Here is a 20,043-nt window from a genome sequence, read left to right as displayed (position 1 = left end):
GAGACTTCTTGTTTGTGGATGATAGGAAACCAACGCATGCAGGAAAGCCCGGCGTCAGTTGTAGCCGAAGTCTACCTACGTACTGCKTACTGCGAGCTTTCAGTCTTTACATTTCGATGTTTATTAGCTATTCAAGAGCTTGTGTAAGCCTCATCATTTCCAAAACGACGGTCGTATTCCAAGATCCCCACTCTTTCACACTCCAACAACCAGAACTGAAATGACGTGAGAMGCACTCGAGATTGTCTTCCATCATCGCCGCGCAGGGTTCGAAGCCTTGCTTATCTCCGCCCACGCCGCTTCGAACCCACGTTTGACCTCCTTGTAGCTTACGACGAAGACGTTAGCCTCATCGCGACTCATCAGCTGTATCTTCTCGTCAATTCCAGCATCCAGCTTGTTGAGACATGTGATGATATGACCAAGATCGAGGACAGGTCTGCCATCATGATCGACTTGATGGAAGACAAAATCGCGAAACAATTTCAAATAATAGCGTTCGCCAGTCTCCGACCAAGCCATTGATGGCTGGTTCAGAAGCGCAGGGTTCGATGAGGCTGCAGGGTTGATCGAGATGTCCGGCCGTTCGAGGATGACGTTCAACTTTGCAAGAAGACGCGCAAGTCTCCCGTTCTCAAGCTCGCGGCCGAGATTTGTCGTGAGCTCGTCCTCCAGGTGGAGCGTACTATCCATGATGACCATGGCTTTGTCAACAATGCTTGTGAGTAGCGAGTTCACATTGTAGTCTGTCGAGGGATGAGATGTCCCTAATGCTTGCGACCCGTCCTGTGGCAGCGGAGGAGGTACGAGAAGCCATGCGATGCAAGATCTTAGCCTTTCGGTATACGAGCGAGCGACAAGATCCAACGCCTTGGACAAGTTCTGGTGCGCGGTTTGATTTCGTGTTGCAATTCCCACTATCAGCCGACCCAGATCCTGAAGATCGGCACGCTGAAGCTCGACCAGCGGTCGACTTTGATCGTGCTGAATGATGTCGAACACCCCGCAACCATTCAATCGCACGCGGTTCTTCGACGTCAGGAGCACTTTGGATGCCATTACAGTCTGCGCTGCAATGCCTGCTTCGTGTATCGTCTTCAGAGCGCTTGCAAGCTGTACAATGTAACCCCAAAGCTCGTTCTCAGGGGTAATCTGTGCGCCGGATCGGTTTGTGTTTCGGCCCRCGGAGAAATGCTTCTCAGCCAAAGTTTGCGACCTTGGGTGGTAGTCGGTCACAATGATGAGCGAGCTATCGCCGAACCATCTACCAGTGAAAGCATCGTGAACTTGAACCATGCTAGCACTGTTAATGCGTTTCCAGCTGTTGATTGTTCGTATTGACGTTTCGCTTGATAGACGAAAACCTTCTACTCTTCTGAGAGCATAGACGTGGCCATCCTTGCTCGAAATGGCTTTATAGATCCAGCTGGGATACCCAAAAGTAGCAACACCCTTGGTGTTGTTTGTGTCCAGCGCCACAAGAGAGTGGAAATGCTCGACGGTATGTGGGAGCGTGCTGTTGGCAAACGTCTGGAGTGTAGCCTCAGATTTCCGTTGGAGTTCCTCTCGCAGATCATCTGGAACGAAAAAATCGGCGGTGACGCGCTGGTACGTAGCCAGATTCTCACGGCGTGGGCCGATCGTCGAGTAGAGGTGATAATTGAGCGGATGCTTGAAATTCGATGCGTCCGGATAGAAACCCTGTCCTCCAATGGTAGGTCCTTGCTGCGCATATGGATTTACGTGTGCACCATCTAAGCCGCCAAGATTTTGTCCAGCAAGAAAGGGATCGCTATAAGGATTTATCTGCTGCTGTATCTGTGTCTGCGCTTCTAGCTGTGAAGTGTCACTAATCGATGTCGAGGACGAGCTGCGTCGGCAAACTTACCTGGGGTGATCCCACGAACGACTGGCCGGGCACAAACTCTTGGAATTGTGGGGCGGGCTGGTTCATCTGGGCAGGAACAAATTCGCCGGACAGCTCTTTGGTGTGGGTAAAAGCAGATGGTGTCACTGTCCCTTCGGACTGTCAGTGTCGAACGACGGAGCTCGGTGAAGACGGACCCACCTGATCCACGTGGTGTAAATGTTGCGGCCGCCGCGGCTTTGGGCGATATCCCAAGGTTCTTGACCGGTTGAACGTTGCTGGACTTCGGCGTGAAGGCAGGAGAATCCACTGTGAGCGACTTCTTCGCACTGCCAGATTTCAGCATAATCGAGTTGAGGTGGGGATTCACGTAGTGCCTTACTTGTTGCTGAGACCATTTGGAGCCATTGAGCCGAAATCGTGGTTGTAATGGCACGTGCCTCGTTATATGTCAGCCGCAGCGTTCCAAGTGGGTTACCAACTGCATACCTTCTACAAATTTTCTGCACTGCGGCCCATTCCTACAGAGCACAGTGCTCATTGGTGGGCGGTTTTCCAAGCGACTGGATCTTCTGGCTTCTCCAGGTGATGTGCGATAAGGCAGGCCGGCCATAACATTACCACCCTGGTCGCCTTCTCCCTCGTCGGAACCTTGCGTAGGATCGTAATGATCGTCTACTGTGTTGAGCGAAGCCGAGAGGTTGTCGACGCTAGGGAGCTTGACTAAAGGTAACCTTGGCCAGAATTCAAAAGAGAGATATTCGACGCGACTTGGTCTGCTCGAAGGATTGATGGCTATCGATCGACTGAAATCAAGTGGGGATATCGGAGACGAGTTTTGGCCGTGAGGCAGATGGTTTTCAGAAGAGTCGTTCTTGTGATATCTCGACAGCCCGTCGTGCTGTAATCCTTGAGGCGGTTGCTCGACGCCTTGAGATCCGAAAAGCTGAGCGGGACGCCCAGGATCCTCTGTGGAAACTGTTCTGGGAGTGGGAGGTAAGGTCACTCGCGCTCTCGGGACACCTCCAAGTCTCAATCGGTTAGAAGAGGTCCCAACGTTCGCTGTACTGTTGATTCTTTGGTCAAGTATTGGCAAACTAGCCGAATCCGAACTGGGAGATGGCAGCGAAGGGGGAGGAGAGACAGTTTGAACTTCAAGGGATAGTCGTCGACCGATTGGATCTTGATTTCTGTACTGTGCGTGAAAGTTTTGGGGGTCGACCGGCTGCTCAGAATTGACTCTGCTATTGAGCACAGAGGAAAAAGCGCGGCGGTCCGGAGTGAGAGACGCCTGCTGGTGGGAGGATGTGGGGTTACTGGTGTGCCGCAAAAAAGGCGTACTGTGCCCGTTAGTTTGTTGATCGATATCATGTCTGGTAGTGTGGTAGTCGAGAGGCTGCCACGTCTTCTTTGGACCCATGCTCGCGTACCAGACCGCCGGTACCGCAGATGAATGTACATGTTGATCGGAAGATGTGGGATTTTTTCGTCTTACCTTTGATTAAAAGTGCAACTGCAATCGCGATCAGGCCTTGGGAGGGAGAAGGGACAATTTACGCATCGGCGGGCAATGCTCTAGAGGTTCCTTCCATGCTGAAGCTGAGTGTGAAGCTAAAATCGCTATCGCGACAGAACAACACCTGGTCGGATGGGCTACCAGTGGCGCGCGCTCCCGGCTCCCAGCGAGCAAGTAAGTCAAATGTAAAGGAGGGAGTCGGAGTCGTGGTCGGAGGTCAGGTTGGAMCTCTCAGCCCTACCCACCCAAAGATGAGACATCTGCATGTCTCCGAGCTTCCGTCGATCCTCCGCAATAATGTCACCTTGACTTTGACATCCACCTGGCTCTTTCTTACTAGCTGTTGGCTTGATACAACATCATCACCGACCATGGCAGAGAACGCAGTCGACATCACGGCGCTCACGGAGGAGCAGCAGCTCGCTCTGCAACAATTCACTTCAGTGACTGACCAGGAGCTCGAGGCGGCAGTTCCGCTGCTGCGCAAGTGCCAGTGGAATGCGCAGATTGCCATAACGCGATTCTTTGATGGTGATGCGGAAACGGTGGACCCGGCAGAGGAGGCCGCACGCGCTCAGCCTSCGCCGCCGGAGGATCGGCGGAGGACAGAGGCTTTGATGGATGGCATACCCACGAGATCGACGTCGAGACGAGTGCCGGGGTTGGAGCCTGCACCACGGGTTGTGCCCACCCCGGAGAGCCAGATGACGCAGACGCTGCCCTTTCCGTTCTCAATCATCTTGTTGCCGTTCAACCTCACATACACCATCTTTCAGCGGGTGTTGGGCGCCGTTGGCTATCTGTTCCCTTTCCTCCCGCGGCTGCTGGCACGCGTCTGGTCTGGCCGAGCTTCACAGCCCTCGCGAGATTCAGGACGAAGGCCGCTAGCACCCCGAGATACCGCAGCCCGTTTCATCAGGGAGTTTGAGGAGGAGCATGGTGTAACTCACGGGACATTGCCCTTCTACGAGGGCGGGTATGCGCAGGCGTTCGATGTTGCAAAGCGAGATCTCAAGTGGCTAGTAGTAGTGCTTTTATCTCCAGAGCACGATGATACATCGGTCTTCGTTCGCGAGACACTCCTCTCCCCCGAGTTTACCAACTTCGTCAAGAATGACAGCAACAACCTTCTCCTATGGGCCGGCACAGTACAAGACGCAGAGGCATATCAGGTCAGCACTGCACTCAATGTGACACGCTTTCCATACGTAGCTATCATCGTGCACACGCCTACGGTCTCTGCTACCGCCATGTCCAAAATCGCGACTTGCACTGGCCCAATAGCCGCCCGCGACCTCATCTCCAAATTGCAGACAGCGATGCAGAATCAGAGCCAGGAGCTAGATCGCGTGCGCCGGCAGAGACAAGAGCAGCAAGCGACACGGAATCTACGGCAAGAACAGGAGAGTGCGTACGAGCGATCTCTGGCACAGGACAGAGAAAAGGCGAGACGAAAGAAGGAAGAGCAGGCCGAAAAGGAGAAGGCGGAGAGGGAAGAGCGGGAGAGGGAAGAGAGGAAGGCAGATCAGGCACGCAAGCTTGCCCAATGGCGGAGGTGGAGAGCACAGAGTATACCGTCCGAGCCAGGTGCGGACGTCAAGGATGCCGTGCGAATGAGCCTACGAATGCCGTCTGGCGAGCGTGTTGTACGCAAGTTCCGCCCTGATGCCGCCCTGGAGGAGCTATACGCTTTTGTGGAGTGTTACGACAGCCTGCAGGAGATTTCGGAGAAGGAGGTTTCTGAACCCGAAGCATTCGAGCATGTCTACAAGTTCCGGCTAGTTTCGCCAATGCCTCGAGAAGTGTATGATTTGGACACCCCAGGAAGCATTCGGGAGAAGATTGGCAGGAGCGGAAACCTCATCGTAGAGAAGATCATCAATGAGGATGACGAGGATGAGGATGATCAGGAGGAAGAGGCATGAGGCGCTTTAATTTGTACCACTATTCACGAGAACAAGACCGGCATGGATGAACAAATGGATGAACAGATAGATTCATGGCTACCTTACATTGGATTTTGGCAGCTCATCGGTCCGCATCGCCAGCTACGTGACACCATCGCAACTGTAGCGCTGAATGTAATGGTATGATTGTGGTCCCATCATGACCGAGCAAAAGAGATCCAAGCGTTCGTCTGTAACACTACATGTAGCTGCCGGAGATCAGCGTCCATATGCCTCATTCACAAATCCGTCCCATTCCTCTCTGAAACTCGGCGCACTCCTCCCGCACCACAATGGGCCAGGCCTCCGCTCGCCCACAAACTCCGCAGGTGCTGACACTCCCGACATACCAAACATCGGGAAGAGGTTGTAGAAGCATCCACGCACCTGTTCATCACCATAGAACGCAATGTCTCCGAAACAGCCCTTGCCGAATTGCAGCCTCCCAGTCTCACTATCCCGGGAGCGCCAGCCGAACGACAATTTTCGCTCCACGCCAATATCATCAATCTTGATGACGCCTGATTTCATGGCAAGCTCGAATGCACCCCAAGTAGTTCCAGTCTCGTGATCCACACATATGAACAGACGAAGCGTGTCAATGGCGCGTGGCAGCTGATCAGTAATCTGCTCGCATGAGAGATTGTAAACGCCTGTGACGCTGACTTGCCTCTCAGACATGTCGGCTCTGGTGTCCATTGCATCTGGATCGAAGAGATAGCCTTCATGCTTGATAGGCGAGGCACGATTGATACCTGGTTCGGTTTTGATCTTTGGCTCTTTCTTGACAGCAGAGGGGCGGCTGGCGGAAGTGCCAGGCTCGGACTTGACCTTTGGCTCTCGTTTGATAGTTGCTTTAGCCGTTTGGGATTTTGGCGTCTGGAATACATTGTCTGGGTGATGCGCGTAAGAAGCGGATGAAGTTGTTTCGGCGGTACCTGATCCTACGGCTTGGGTCTTTTGGGAAGCTAATGTCGCTTTGGGGGTTGACGTGTTCTTCTTGGCGGACTTCGCGGGAGCAGCTTTTGCTGGAGTTGATTCCTTGCTCGTTTTCGCAGCGGAGGGCTTTTTTCCTACATCTGCTTTGGTGGCAGCCAACTTGTCACTTTTGTTTGGCCGTGCTGTTTTTGTTGTCGGTTGATTGTTTGAAGACGACTGATCGATTTCGATTTCGACTCCATTCACCTTGACCGAAATCTTGGTCTTCTTAGAACTTGACGACGGATTGTCGTCTTCCCTTGCGCGCTTTTTGCCTTGTACAGTGCTTCCCTGCGACTTAGTTTGGTTTTTCGCTTTGCGAACAGCGGCAGCAAATTCCCGTTTCATCTGACCCTCCATATCAGACAGATGCGGCGGCTGTTGCTTGAGCTTGCCCTGGCCAATGGCCTGCTGGAGGCGGACCTTGCAAGTGTCCTTTACCTTCGAGCGGTTGAGTCCGTAGTGGATGAGCTGCGCTTCCCACCAATGGCCCACCATGTCCTTTGCCTTGCCTGAGAGTATGGCTTTGATCTCGCTTTCGGCAGCGCACGGATGTCTCTTACCATCTCCACCGGCATCGACTAGAAGCACATCTCGATATATGAACTCACCGCGCACTATCGGCGGGATAGAGAGATCCATGATTGCGAGACCAAAGCTCGAACGATAATGATGTCTTGTTGATGTTCGTCTGATGTCCGAACCTGCGGAAAGTCATCGAGGAAGCTCTGGCCACGGCCAAAAGTCGAAGCTTGGGTGGGCCTCTCAGGGGTTGTTCAATTACTTCCTTCCAAGTCCCTCTCTCGTGCAACACCAGCAACTGGCCAAGTCGTGTCGCATAGTCATCGCTTCATGTAACATTCGACGACCACAATCATGGAATTACCTCTGCATCAAATACATGACTTGCTCGGCTATACCCTTGCTCTTCCAGTCGGGGTCGACGGAATGCGAATGTTACGACAACGGTGCAGTGAACATTTTTTGGCTCCAATCGGTAAATAGAATGTTGCGATTCGGGGCGTAACTTATTGCAACTTCCTCGACAGTGACCGGAGCAGCCTTCAAGATCCTCCGCGTCGGCAGAATACCTTGGGTAGATCCAGCGAATGAACTCGGACCGTCAGACGCCGGATAGGCAATTGACTGCATTTATCCGGTGGACATGTATCTACAAGTTTTCCATTGCCCAGAAGCAGCGGAGAAACATCATTAACTATACAACAGATAGATCATCATGGCAGATCTCAGCCAATACACCGTGCAGAAACTTTTCGACATTAAGGGCTGGGTGACCGTGGTCACTGGAGGAGGTAGATTACTCCCAAATCCTGAGCTGCCAGACACCCGCTTACAATCTTAATGCAGGTACCGGTCTTGGACTCATCACCGCCAAAGCTCTCGCTGCAAATGGGGCGAAAGTATACGTTACCGGACGACGAGCGGAGAAGCTGAAGGATGCCGAACTCACGGATCCCGCGAGTGGCGGCTCCATTGTAGGCATCCAGATGGACTGCACCGATAAGCAGAGTATTGAGGACGGCGTCAAAGCTATTGCGGCCAAGGAAAAATTTGTCAACCTTCTCATCAACAATGCAGGCCAGTCTTCGGTCAACTATGGACCAAAGGGCTTTCCAACTGGAGATGTGAAATCCATCTCGGAGGAGATGCTCAACAATCAAACCTTTGATGATTGGCTCGGAATCTACAAGATTAACGTCGCCAGCTATTATTTCACATCGGCAGCTTTCTTGCCTCTTCTCACAGCGGCTAGAGATCACGGCTACCCCGAAGCCGGCTCGATCTTGAACATTTCCTCCATTTCAGGCATTACGAAAGAGTCCCAGAATGGCCAATTCAGCTACAACGCCTCAAAGGCCGCGACAATCTCTCTCACGGAGCAGCTGGCTGTCGATTTCAAGCGCCCTGGGATCGAAGTCAGAGTCAACACGCTCGCACCGGGCTACTTTCCCTCAGAAATGACACCCATCGCGAGGGATGACGGACAGCAGAAGGAGCACTTCAGGGATATGAAGGGATGGGGAATTCCTTTTGGCCGCGCTGGAGAACCGGCAGACTACGCCCAGGCTGTGTTGAACTTTGCAAAGAACGGTTACGTGACGGGTTCGACGCTCGTCATTGACGGAGGTTGGCTGTTGGCTCATGCTTGAAGAGGTAGAAGGGATGATCTCGATACTCGCAACATGAAATTATTGTGTCGAGACGATTGATGCTCCAGATTCGCAGTCCTCACAAAGTCTAGATTGACATGAATTCGTTTCTCGTTATTCAGCTTGCTCTCTGGGAATACCATAGACTTGATCATCGCACTAGTGTGAAATCGTTCTCACCCAATAGGCTTTCTTTGAAACATAGTTCGTCCTGCCCCCAAGCCCGGTTCTCTATCTTGCAATGCGCTGACTGGAGAGTTCTCTCTGCAACATTGGTCAGCATAGGACCTTACGATCCAAAGATGTAGACAGATCAAGCTCTTCCAGTCGACTTACATTTGCTGATGTATGAAAGACGCGTTTCCAAAACGCCCAGAGCTGAGGATTCCTGACAAGGGAGACACAGGAAGTCGTTCTGTGCCATCCTCTATCCTGTCATAATCCGAAGGTGAGAACACCACAGCTCCATCTTCGCCGTTTACAACACGAGCAGGATGCGAAGTGAGTGGACGAGGTCTCATGTTCTGTTCTTCMAAATCTTTATCACTGCCCAGCTCTGCTAATGCAGGCTTCTCGTGATGACCGTGTAGCTCGCTGGGCATGACGGGTGTGCCTTTGATGCCAGCTGGAAGCTCTGCTGGATTCAGGGGCGCCCCGGGCAGCTCGAACACTCCGTCGCTCGGTGTTTGATTATCAGAGTAGGAGGGCGGATGCCCTGATTCGTCCGAATTGGAAGAGTTCTTGTCGTTGATAGCCCACAGGGGTATGCGATGAGGTCCACTGTTTTTCTTACGATGCCAGAAGCATGCACCAAGGATGATGAATACGATCACGATGATGCCAACGCCAACACCAATTCCTRCCGCTGCTCCTGCAGAAAGTCCACTGTCCCTTGATTTACTATCGTTGATGCTTGTAGGTGATGTGCTCATCGTGCTGGTAGTAGAGACAATCAAAGAAGATGCAGTAGCCACCGCTGCTGTGGCCACATTTGCAGGGGCACTAATCACATTGGCGCCGTTTGGGTCTGGAGTATTGATGTATTGCCACTGCACGGTCTGCCCAGGAGCGTCTGTGAATCCTAGTCGACAATACACGTCATCTACGTCGTTGGCTTGGTGCGCAAGGCCGTTAAATTGGATACTGAGCGGTTGGCTTTGATTGGAAGAAACGAGACCTCCGCTACGGTCTGTGGTCGTGATGTCAATTACAGGTATTTGTAGCGTCGATGCAATTCTACTCACTTCCGGAGTTGGACTCGCAGAACCATTGAATACCTGGTGTCGTGTCTTCAGGCGTCCATTGGACTATCATGGAGTCTTCGCGGTGCACGGRACCGRAGGAAGCCGCGTCAACTGTATCAACTTGACGTGCGCTGATAATCGAAGTAGCCGCGGGGAATACCCATTCTTGGCTTGCTGACGGTGTCGAAGCAGTCGATTCTGACGTGCTCGTACCTAGCGTGGTCGAGGGAGCTGATACAGCTGATGAAGCGGGAGACGATTCGACAGTCAAAGGAGCATTAGTTGGAGAAGTCGTGGCTGATAAAGTCTCCGTAGGCAACGGCAAAGTTGTCGGCATGGCCGTGATAGCTGCTGGTGTGGGACGAGGCGCCGGACAGTTGTCGTTTGCATCTTCATCCGTATCCACACATCCCTCATCTACCATATATCGGCAACAGTAGCAGTTTGCATCACAGTTGATCCATTCTCCAGATTCTTGTCTTCGCTCGATTTGTGCTCTGCTCTCCATCCATCGCTTCGCCCAAGCTCGATCTTTCCAACTTCCAGTAGTCGGGGACATTGTCAATGGTGTCATGGCTTGTAGCGGCAGTGGCTAGGATATGTTACGGAAGACATGGGACGCCAGCGAGGGTACAAGTGCTCACTGCAAATCATGACGTGAATCGGCCATGCACTGCCATCACTTTGCGATCTCAGCCCCTGTCTGCTACGCGGCGACAAGAAAGTCTTTCTGGGCTTCTGCAGGCGGCGCTCTGTTTCCTTCTCTTCTCCAAAGGCGCAGTCGAGTGCCATGATATGCGGTCGTCAATCATTGGATGGCCAAGTGTCTTGGGATGCCGCGAGACTGGGCATGCAGGTCTCATTTGGAAGCGATCGTCTGCTTTCCCAACAAGTTCATCAAGTGCTGAAGAACCATTTCTGTATCCCTGAGAGAGTTCGGCCAGGTGGCTTGAAAGCAGGTCCAAACACATTTCAGTGCTTTTAAGAATTCAATACGTGCACGAGAGGCCATACGCCCCTGCAAATTTGAGATCCCAACACACGAGTCTGAAACCAGAGGCACCGAGTAACCGCAGTGCAAGGCAACCGCATCGATTCTGCTTTGAATACCACTAAAGTGTAGCTTGCTTTCGTCAAGTCCAATGTCGCATGCGCATAACCCCCTACACAATCATGTAATTCTCTGCCACTGATCGAATATCCTTACTGAAACCGACGTCCTGGTTCATGTTCAAGAGGCTCACACTGCCTACATCGATGTCTACCCAAGGCCGGCTCTTTGTGAATCGAACCTGCATGGGAAAGAACTCGCTTTCAGATGATGCTTGTGCTTCAAATTCGAAGCTGCCGCTGGGATTGCTATCGTCGACATCGCCAATCGTCCAGTCAAGGCTGTCTCCGCTGACTTCATAGACTGCGTCGAAGCTGGAGACTGTGGGTTCCGATGTTTCATACGGCATTACGACTGTTACATCCTTCAGAGGATCGGATCCCGTGAGCTCATACTCGACTGTGATGCTGTACGTGTTGGTCRAGACCTCCGAGGTCCACACAGTAAATTTGATGGGCGGATCTTGCACATCGTCTGGCTTGGCTGTAAGCCGCCATCGCATGACCTGGATGCTGTTGTTGGCTGGGAAGCCCTTCGTGGTATCCGTGAGTTGGATCGTGTTGTTGTTCTTGAATTGCGCCTTGTCAACTTTGGGGTGTGCGTTCAGCTGGGCGCCCTTGATGTCGCCAACTGCAAGATCGAGCTTGACTTGTGTTAGACTAGCGTCCGTGATGCGTAGCTGAAGATCACCCTTGACTTCGAAGGCTTCAACAGCACCTTCGCGAGACAGACGAGCAGAGATGGACTCTGCCACTGTAACATGAATGCCTTCCCTGTCCAGACTACCCCTTGTCGCTGGGATGGAGGGCTGGACGGGAGCCACAGCCTGCGCAGGTACACCAGCCAATGGAGCACTCGCTTCAGCCTCTGGTCCCAGCTCGTTGCGCACCTGGTCGAACATGCTGTTGCCAGCCTTTTTCTTCCCCAACTGCATACCCTTCCCTCTTGATGCCAGCGGCTTGTTGAATGATGGGTTCTTCGCAGCGTTGTAGGAGTCGTATGATTCCGTCATACTAGGCGCAGCAGGGGTCGGTGCTGTATACATCGGATATGTGGGCTGTCTTGACATGCCACCCATTCCACCACTGCCCGTTCGCGCCGCACGAGAGATCTCCTTGCGCTGCATTTCGAGCTGCTTCGCCTTGCGTTTCCGCTCCTCAGACGCTTCAAGCTCCTTGTTGCGTGAAATAATCTCCTGAATGCGCTCTTCATGCGACTCCATGTCCAAGAAAGTCTTGATTTGGCTCAGCGTGAGGTTTTCCCGATATCCCTGGGTTACGACCTCGTCGAAAGCGGAGAGGAGCTCGTAAGCATTACGAGTAATCTCACGCTCATCCATGCTCTTGCATATTGAGCCCACGACCTGGGCGAATAGGTGGAGGGTGGAGATGTCTTGTAGAATGTTCGATTGGCGGTTGGTGATTAGGACCATGTAAAGCTCGTCCAATGGCTGGTACACGAAGCGCACATTGTCCTGCTCGACGGTGGTGTGCTGCGAGGCCGTGTCGGCCAGTTTGGGGAAGGAAGCCAGCAATGCCTCTACTCGCGATCGCTGCATCTGGCGGAACTGACGAGCGAGGATGGGCTTCCCCGAGCGCGTGGTAATAGCGGCCGTGAGGACAACCTGCGCATTGATGTGAGTATCCGTATACGATTTGCATCTTATACTGGTGAACAYATACCATGCTGGGCAGGTGGGCGAATTGAGCGAAGGCTTCAACGTGGTTGCGAAGGTGGGAGATGTGCTGCTGTGGAAGGGTGTGCTGGCTTTCACTGACTGCCTCACATCTGTCGACAGGTGGTGTCTCCACGACCAAACATCCCGTCCCGTCCAGCGAGATCTCCCGCCAAGACATTTTGACCCTTGCGCGGCCACTGCCGCCGCTCTTGCTGCTTTCAGTTCTTTCAAGCCGTCCTTCTTTCAACTCCAACCTCAACTCCACTCCGGCTCGGAATCTCACCACTCTCCTTCCACATCCATCACGCTGCTTCGCAACTCGCACAAGCGTAATTATTCGCAACTTTKACCGCGGTCAAACCAGCGTTTCATTTCCGTCTTTGCCAACAAGCGCCACGCGCCCGTCGCCCGTGACATTTCGCCGGCAACGCTCGCCCCGTGACGAAGCTCGCAGCAGTTTGCACTTTACGCGCTCCTTTGACGCGTTGCTTTACCAAAACCTTCCAGCAGCTACCCTGCCTGGTCAACTGGACATCACAAGCATCGCGCTGGTTAGCTAACACACGCGTTCGAGCTTCGGCTCATTCTCATTGCCCAATATGACCTCCACAACGGCGTTCGCACCGCTCCTTGCGGCCGTGCTTGACGACACTATGGAAGTATCCTTATCTCCTGCTGGCAATAGCTACGATGACGAGGTTCTCATTGATTACGACGATTATGCTACGGCACCATTCACCGAGGACGAGCCGATGGTCGAAGACGGCGAACCGATCAGACCCGGCACTGCCACGGATCACATGATGGAAGATGCGGAGCCCAGATCTGAGGTCAATGAAGAGATGATGCATGATGACCCTGTTGCGCCTGACACGTACATTGAAGATGAAGAGCTCATCGACTACAGCGATGACGAATACCAGGACGATACTCAGATCGTACTGGACGATGCCGCTGTCCCGATCATTGAGGAGGTTGAGAATAGCTCTGCCGCACTCATACCAAACGTGACTCACTCCCAGCCTGTAGATGAAGCAGTCCCGCTGCTGCCTGTAGGAGCGGCAGTCGTGGAAGAGCCGACCTCCAATTTTCTCTCAGCAGTCGCAGAGAATGATGCTTTGGATGCAGACGCTGATAATGAAACTGCCCTCGCTGCCGCTCCTCTCGACGACGATCAGGCATTCAATACAGATCACCACGATGCGGTCGATGAGCTGTCTCGTCAAGTTGACGCCGAAGAAGCCGAGGAAGCCGCGGCACAGGAACTTGGAGTACAAGCCTTCAAGGCAGACGAGCCAGACTCTTATGCGACCGAAGCAGATGAGGTGGTCGCTCAATCAACGAGTACCTCCGATCGTCAGCAGCACGACGACGAGACACGAGAGTTGAAAGCCCCGCCCAAGTTCCCCTCCGGGCTCGATACCACAGCCTACTTCGCACCAGACGGGCCTCAAACTCCGTCCGATACGGGCATACACCCCATCACGATTAGGTATGGAGATCTTGTGATGCCTCTCTTCAAATCTCGCGCTCAAAGCGACGGTCTGTTGAAGGACGATAACCTGGCTAGCGTCAGTCTTGGCGATCTGTTGGATAATTGTAGGCAGCGTCTCGCGCTCAAGGTGGGCGAGAGTATATCTGCCGATCAGGAGCTCGTTCTGAGCTTCGAAAACATGGGTCTACAGCTTGTCGAGGTTTGTCATCATCGCCGCGCTACTTTTGGACCTTCGCTAACTGCGTTGCAGCACTCCCCCCATGCTTTTGGGACTAGTCTTGATGACGTCCTCGGGGTATATCTGAAATTGCACAGGAATGATGCCACTCATGCCATCCCGCCACTTGCCCTCTCTCTCTCCTTGCAACTAAAATTTACAAGCAGTTTCAACATATTGAAAGCCGCAGCTGAGCAGGGAGAAGGCATGTCAAAGTTCGCCTTTCTGCGTGGCGGCGCCGATGAATTGGACGAGTATGATCAAGAAGACGAAGAAGATGAAGAGAAAGATGCACAACATGAAGAATATCAAGATGGCGAGAATGACGGCGAAGAATATCGAGATGACGAGAACGATGGTGAGGAGCACCCTTGCGAAGGTGAAGGTGCCTTCGCCGATGACCAAGCAGAAGGAGAAGTATCACAACACCTGGAAGAAGGTCAAGAGTACGAAGAGCACCAATATCCGGAGAATCAGGATGAAGACCCAGAGTATAACGCCGATCAAGCTGAAGATGCCCCACAAGATGACACCAACTATGAGGAGTATGAGGAGCACGAGGAGCAGCAGCAGCAGACGGGCCCCGATGCTGGACTGGAGAACTACCGTGATGAAGTCGAACTCCCAGGAGCAGATGCAGACGAGAATGATGACCTGCCGAACGATGACTCGCTCGAGTATGAGCCCGATCAATCTGATGAGCATGCCGCTCAGGAGTCAGAGGAGCAAGTCCGACCAGAATCCGCTGCAAGTTCAACGACTGTTCGTGGCGACCCCCCGAACGATTCGATTGGYGAGTACTACAACGAAGATTTCATCGACTTTGATGACGACGACCTGACGGCAGAAACTGCAGATCTGCATGAGGACGATGGAAATGGCAAATCCTCTGCTCCTGTCAGCGAGCACGATGCGGAGGGCACCCCTGACGGCACGTCTGCCGATGACAACGAACGACCTGTGGGCGGTAACAGCACAAGCGAGGCATTCGCGCTTGCTTCCGACTCAGGAGGTCTTGATAACCAGCAAGCCATTGATGACTTGGACGGTGAGGTGGCAGATGAGAACACTGCTCCACATGAGGCCCAAGCCGAATCTGGCAATAATGTCGACCAGCACAAGCGGGAAGACGATCCTCCCGCTGTCGCAGAAGATCTGAACGATGATCTGAACGACGATGACCTTCCAGCCGAGGAGGACGAGCAGCTGGATGGCGAACAGCTCGACGCAGCATTCGATCTGCTCGAGGGTCACGATTTTGAGCGTCCAGCAGAAAATGGCGAATCAGCCCAGCCCGCCGACAGCCTCGAGTTTGATGACGACGACATTGGCTTCAACGATGATGTCGAAGAGGCTGTTCCCACACCTAACTCGCCCCTCGGCAAGCGTTCCTTCGACGAGCATGTCGGCCAAGATGACGTCCCTGAAGAGCAGGAGCCCAAAAAAGCTCKATCATGAAGCGCTTTCGAGATGATGTATTGGCATCGTCCCATCCTGCCCGCGCGACACCTCGCCAGCCCACCTTCTGGAGGCTTGGCACCATCATTCCACACCTTTCCCATCCGATCCGCTCAATGGCGGTACGACTAATACGATGTCCTGCAGATACTAACCACAGCACAGAATCATGGAAATTGACCACGCACAAGCTGCTGCAAGGAAATGTTGCAGCGTCAGCCGCGTCTAGTAGACAGGTAAGTTCCATCTTGAGCGCGCGCCTCACAGGCGCGCAATGAGGGTATGGAGATTTGAAAGCGTGGGGAGAGGAGGATTCAAGTAGATGGCGAGAGGTTTTTCATTTGAGCGATTTGGCGTGGCGTTTTACGGTGGAAAGGAAGAATGATACCCAAGACGGCGTTGGACGATGGCTTCTGGCCCAGCTTTCACGGCGAGCTCTTGTGATTATTGCGTGTCTTTCCTCGACCATGTAGCTTTCATGGAGAATGCAACGTTGTTCGTGTTCATTTTTCTTTTAATGTTTTTTACAAAGTAGCTAGTTGATGGTACAAGGTCATGGATCAAGTTGAGGACCATGCAGATCCGTCTAACTGGCGGCCGTAACAATCGTATCTCCACTTACACTCACCCATCCCGACAAACTCCCTGTGCTCATCAACATATGGATGATCGAGCACGACGCAGAATAGCACATACTTGTAGTTGTGACGCCCTTTTACAAACAAAACCTCAAACAATGTAAAGTCATACAATCGAGATTCTCACACCTGTTGTTGACCGATTGGCGGCATGCCCTTCTCAATCTTGCCTGAGAATCTTCCCGTGCCGCCTGGGAGCAAGCCATCATACTCCGCCTCGGTAGCCTTGGAGTGATCGTTCCATCCCATCGTGAGGCCCCAAGCAAAGAGCAACGCGTCCTGCTCACGCGGCGGCATATGTTGAATGATACGACCGAGGTAGCGGTCTGTGGTCGTCAACATTGCGGGAGATAAAGCTGCTTGGCGACTGCGGAACCATAGGGAAAGGTGGTGATCGTGCCCGGCTTCGACAGCGAATTGATCGAACGCAGTGCTGTGAGAGAGTTTGGCATAGCCGCATGACTTCAGCTCGAGTGTTCGGAGAGCCGTAGGCGCACGTGGCGATTGCTGTTCCTCCCAAGGTGCGGGCTGAGGTTGATAATCGGCGAATGTCGGGCCTGGAGAGATCTTGTCGAGCACTTCGGGCCACGATCCTTCACGATGGTCCTCGCTCCAGTGTGTGTTAGCAAGCTGGGCCGTGGGGATGGTCGGAACATTTGGAGCAGGCACAGCGAGAGGTGGAAGCACCGGACCTGGTAAGCCAGGTCCCAGACCGTTGGCCGCGGCATGCCAAAGGCCAAAGCCATGGGCGTTGGCATTATTCGCGGGAGCAAAGACGTTGTTGGCTTGCTGCTGAAGGAAGTTGTGGAGGGCATGCTGGTGATGATGTTGCTGTTGGTTGACGGCCTGAGGAGGAGCCATATTAGGCATCAGCCATTGTGGTGGAGGTAAAGCTGGCGGGTGGTGCTGAGGGGGCATGTTGTGCACATTCGGCTGGTGGGCGTGCACGGCATTAGGAGCTCCACCACCTTGGAATCCAGCAATTCCAGCAAGGGCCTGTGCTATTTGCTGGTTTACACCTCCTTGACCACCGGCTGGGAAGCGTGGATGAGCSGTCAATGAAACAGAGTCCAGGGTAAGTACCTTCAAGCTCTTTTCCGCGTGGCTTTTGACGAAATCCTCCAGCATCGGCGGCGTCATCCAACAATTGGTAAATGTGAGATGCTCGACATATTTGAATACCAGTCCAAAATTCCCATTCGCAGCAGTGGTATGCTCAAGTTGGGAGATGGGAGCCGGCATGATGTGATTGTTACGGGCGAAGATGCCATCTGCATGCTCACCTCCGGCGCTCCAACCAATGTTGAGCTTTTTGATCCCCTCTCGAAGACAGAGACGGTCCCTCAGGATACAGCGATGAAACGTGCGCACCGCTTCTGAAGGATTCTGCGGACAAGTCTCAGCGAAGCCGGCGTTGTCCTTCTCCACTGACCGCCAGTCCGGCTTGACCAGAACCGTGACGTCTTTCAGATTTGGCAGTGCATCCCAAAATGATTCTCTGGCAAGAACCGGGAGGAAACCGCTTGAGATTTTGACAATTGCAAGCGTTCTGACCATTGCAAACTTGTCCGGGTTGTCCATCACTGCAAGCATGTAGCACTCAAGGAACGCCCGCTGAGCCCATTCCGTCTCCAAAAGCCACTCCTTCTGCTCCTTCCTCAATTCAGACGGCACAAGCGCCAATTTGTCGTATATGGGTTGGGCAGTAGAATCAGGCGTGGCGAAAGTGGTGAACATGATGCCATATTGGAGGTCCTCAGACAAGTTAGTCGAGACGGTCGGGGCCGCTCTGTTCGCAGCAATTGAAGACCACAGTCTGCTGTTRCCATACTGTGTGCCCCGTAGCCCAGAGAGCTCGGTAGGATGCCTTGAAATAGGTCGCCGGACCAACGAGACCTCCTTTGGATTGATGGTATCGCTTAAACTCTGGTYGCATGCCTGAATTGTGGCCCAAAACTCCTTTGCATCCTGAGTTTGGTGGTCGGGAACGCGTCGAGAGTTACCAAAGATGGGAGGCTGACGCTGAAACACTCGCGCATGGATAGATTTGTCTGGACCATTGAGCCAGCCAAGACCGCTGTCCACTGAGAGAGCAAGATCGTGGACATTTGTGAGATGCGAGAAGGCAGATTTCAWACGCAATGTTTCATCGGCAGTCTTCTCCAGGCCTGCAAGATTGGCAAATCGAGTGTAGCATATCGGCGGCCAATCGTAGGCACCGTGGTATGAGTCGACGTGATCAAGTTCGCGCTTGATCGGCGGCCGAGACAGCTGACCCTCCAGCACATCGAAGCTCATACCGAATCTCCTGATGTGAGGCCCAAAACCCTGAAAGACGCGAAGACCGTGGCCCTTATACACTTTGCCTTCGGCGTCGAATTTGGCATTTGTCCAATGCAGTGATCCATGGGAAGAATCAGCGCTCTGTGCGGGGGTATCCCAAGGTCCTGCCTTGCCTTTGCCTTTTGTCCGTTTGGAGGCACGGCTGGCGGCTCTTGCATCCTCGTCAATCATGTCGTAGAGTTCAGTGTTAAATGGAACAACGGAGGTGTGGAACACGGCACAGGAGACTTTCTCCTCAAACTCTCTGCTGACCAGTCTCATCGATTTGACAGCGTCCCGAGATAGATACGTGGCGATGAGGTCGAACAACTCTATGGGCACCTCATTGGGTGGCCAGGTGATGTTGGTGGATGGAGGTGTGGGCTCCAATTGGTCAATACGTCCGCGGTGGCGCGGGAGAATGGTGAGTGGTGTGTCCCTACCGACCGACGATGCCCAACCGGGCGTGGTTGCAGCACAGAGTGGCAGGTATCGCAACCGCGCGGAACCATCGGCATCATCCGCGGCACTTCCATCTTCAAAGGTGAACAAGATAGCAGAGTCGCTTTGGAGCAGATCCGGGAGACGTTGAGATTTGGACAGGCGGTTACGCATGAGCGTGAGTGCGTCTGTCACCGACTCATGACCGCGACTTACAGTATCATCCGCGAAGCCCATGGCATCAAGCTCAGCAAGTTCAGCAATTTCAGCGTCGGTATCATTTTCGTCGTCGTCAGCCAAACCATCAAAAGCATTGCTCACATTCCTGGTGGCAACAGCACGGCCGAAGATCTCATGAGAGCGAATGATGGGCTGGTTTTGAGACTGATTGTTGCTCGCATTCTTGCGTGGAGTGGACAAGGCCGACCTTCCCGACCTGCCCACCGAGGATGCCTTTCTCTTAGAAGACATTCTTGGGCCTGGGCCTGGAATGAACTCGGGTGCTTCAGGGTTGAAGTCGTCGTTCGGATTCCTGCTACTGGACGCTTGAAGCCGTGGTGAAGTACGTCTTGCTGAGAGACGGGTGCCCAACCTCCTCAATCGAGGTATCGGATTGGCGTTGGTGAGAAGTGAAGATGCAGTGAATGGCGCAGGTGTGGGCGATGAAGCCTCAGCGTTTGGTCGTTCTTGCTGTGGTAACGCGGAACGTCGCGACTCACGAGAGCGGCCAGACATGTTAGTCCTSACGATACGCGGGCGTTTTGCAACGTCGCTCCTGGCTGTGAGGCGCGCGCGCGCACGCGACTAGTCGAACGATGTGTTGACCGTCAGATTGAGCAGCTTGGCGATGCTGCATATGGTGGGGTGAGGACGTCGTCACGAAATGAACTTGCGAGCGCAGAATCCCGAGGATGTTTGATGGGATTCGAATGAGGAGCACTGTGTTGTGCTGTGGGAAAGA

General features: G+C 53.3%; 8 protein-coding genes; 3 read left to right on the top strand and 5 right to left on the bottom strand.

Annotated features, from left to right (window-relative positions):
• Nucleotides 1-252: 252 nt before the first annotated feature.
• On the bottom strand, nt 253-2,408 carry RCC_09627 (related to PAB-dependent poly(A)-specific ribonuclease subunit pan3; the record flags this gene model as incomplete). XM_023774868.1 has 5 exons in its annotated part: nt 253-1,836; nt 1,889-2,019; nt 2,069-2,196; nt 2,250-2,307; nt 2,357-2,408. 5 exons carry the CDS (start codon nt 2,406-2,408, stop codon nt 253-255), a joined length of 1,953 nt encoding a protein of 650 aa, XP_023630636.1.
• A 1,346-nt stretch (nt 2,409-3,754) lies between these two features.
• On the top strand, nt 3,755-5,308 carry RCC_09626 (related to regulator of the ubiquitin pathway (contains UAS and UBX domains); the record flags this gene model as incomplete). Its single annotated transcript, XM_023774867.1, has 1 exon — nt 3,755-5,308. The coding sequence occupies one exon, from the start codon at nt 3,755-3,757 to the stop codon at nt 5,306-5,308; it is 1,554 nt and encodes a 517-aa protein (XP_023630635.1).
• A 240-nt stretch (nt 5,309-5,548) lies between these two features.
• On the bottom strand, nt 5,549-6,949 carry RCC_09625 (uncharacterized protein; the record flags this gene model as incomplete). The annotated part of the gene is made up of 1 exon (XM_023774866.1): nt 5,549-6,949. One exon carries the CDS (start codon nt 6,947-6,949, stop codon nt 5,549-5,551), a length of 1,401 nt encoding a protein of 466 aa, XP_023630634.1.
• Nucleotides 6,950-7,544: 595 nt separating this feature from the next.
• On the top strand, nt 7,545-8,478 carry RCC_09624 (related to 3-oxoacyl-[acyl-carrier-protein] reductase 1; the record flags this gene model as incomplete). XM_023774865.1 has 2 exons in its annotated part: nt 7,545-7,620; nt 7,676-8,478. 2 exons carry the CDS (start codon nt 7,545-7,547, stop codon nt 8,476-8,478), a joined length of 879 nt encoding a protein of 292 aa, XP_023630633.1.
• Nucleotides 8,479-8,654: 176 nt separating this feature from the next.
• On the bottom strand, nt 8,655-10,281 carry RCC_09623 (uncharacterized protein; the record flags this gene model as incomplete). XM_023774864.1 has 3 exons in its annotated part: nt 8,655-8,742; nt 8,815-9,667; nt 9,723-10,281. 3 exons carry the CDS (start codon nt 10,279-10,281, stop codon nt 8,655-8,657), a joined length of 1,500 nt encoding a protein of 499 aa, XP_023630632.1.
• Nucleotides 10,282-10,885: 604 nt separating this feature from the next.
• Nucleotides 10,886-12,689, bottom strand: RCC_09622 (probable coatomer subunit delta; the record flags this gene model as incomplete). XM_023774863.1 has 2 exons in its annotated part: nt 10,886-12,457; nt 12,516-12,689. 2 exons carry the CDS (start codon nt 12,687-12,689, stop codon nt 10,886-10,888), a joined length of 1,746 nt encoding a protein of 581 aa, XP_023630631.1.
• A 421-nt stretch (nt 12,690-13,110) lies between these two features.
• Nucleotides 13,111-15,681, top strand: RCC_09621 (uncharacterized protein; the record flags this gene model as incomplete). XM_023774862.1 has 3 exons in its annotated part: nt 13,111-14,205; nt 14,257-15,016; nt 15,080-15,681. 3 exons carry the CDS (start codon nt 13,111-13,113, stop codon nt 15,679-15,681), a joined length of 2,457 nt encoding a protein of 818 aa, XP_023630630.1.
• Nucleotides 15,682-16,442: 761 nt separating this feature from the next.
• RCC_09620 (uncharacterized protein) lies at nt 16,443-19,817 on the bottom strand (the record flags this gene model as incomplete). Its single annotated transcript, XM_023774861.1, has 1 exon — nt 16,443-19,817. The coding sequence occupies one exon, from the start codon at nt 19,815-19,817 to the stop codon at nt 16,443-16,445; it is 3,375 nt and encodes a 1,124-aa protein (XP_023630629.1).
• Between the last annotated feature and the right edge of the window lie 226 nt (nt 19,818-20,043).

Source organism: Ramularia collo-cygni (assembly GCF_900074925.1).
Source record: "Ramularia collo-cygni strain URUG2 genome assembly, contig: RCC_scaffold18, whole genome shotgun sequence".
Classification (NCBI taxonomy): domain Eukaryota; kingdom Fungi; phylum Ascomycota; class Dothideomycetes; order Mycosphaerellales; family Mycosphaerellaceae; genus Ramularia; species Ramularia collo-cygni.
Note: the sequence above shows the minus strand (reverse complement) of the source record. Positions and strands in the feature narration are given on the sequence as shown.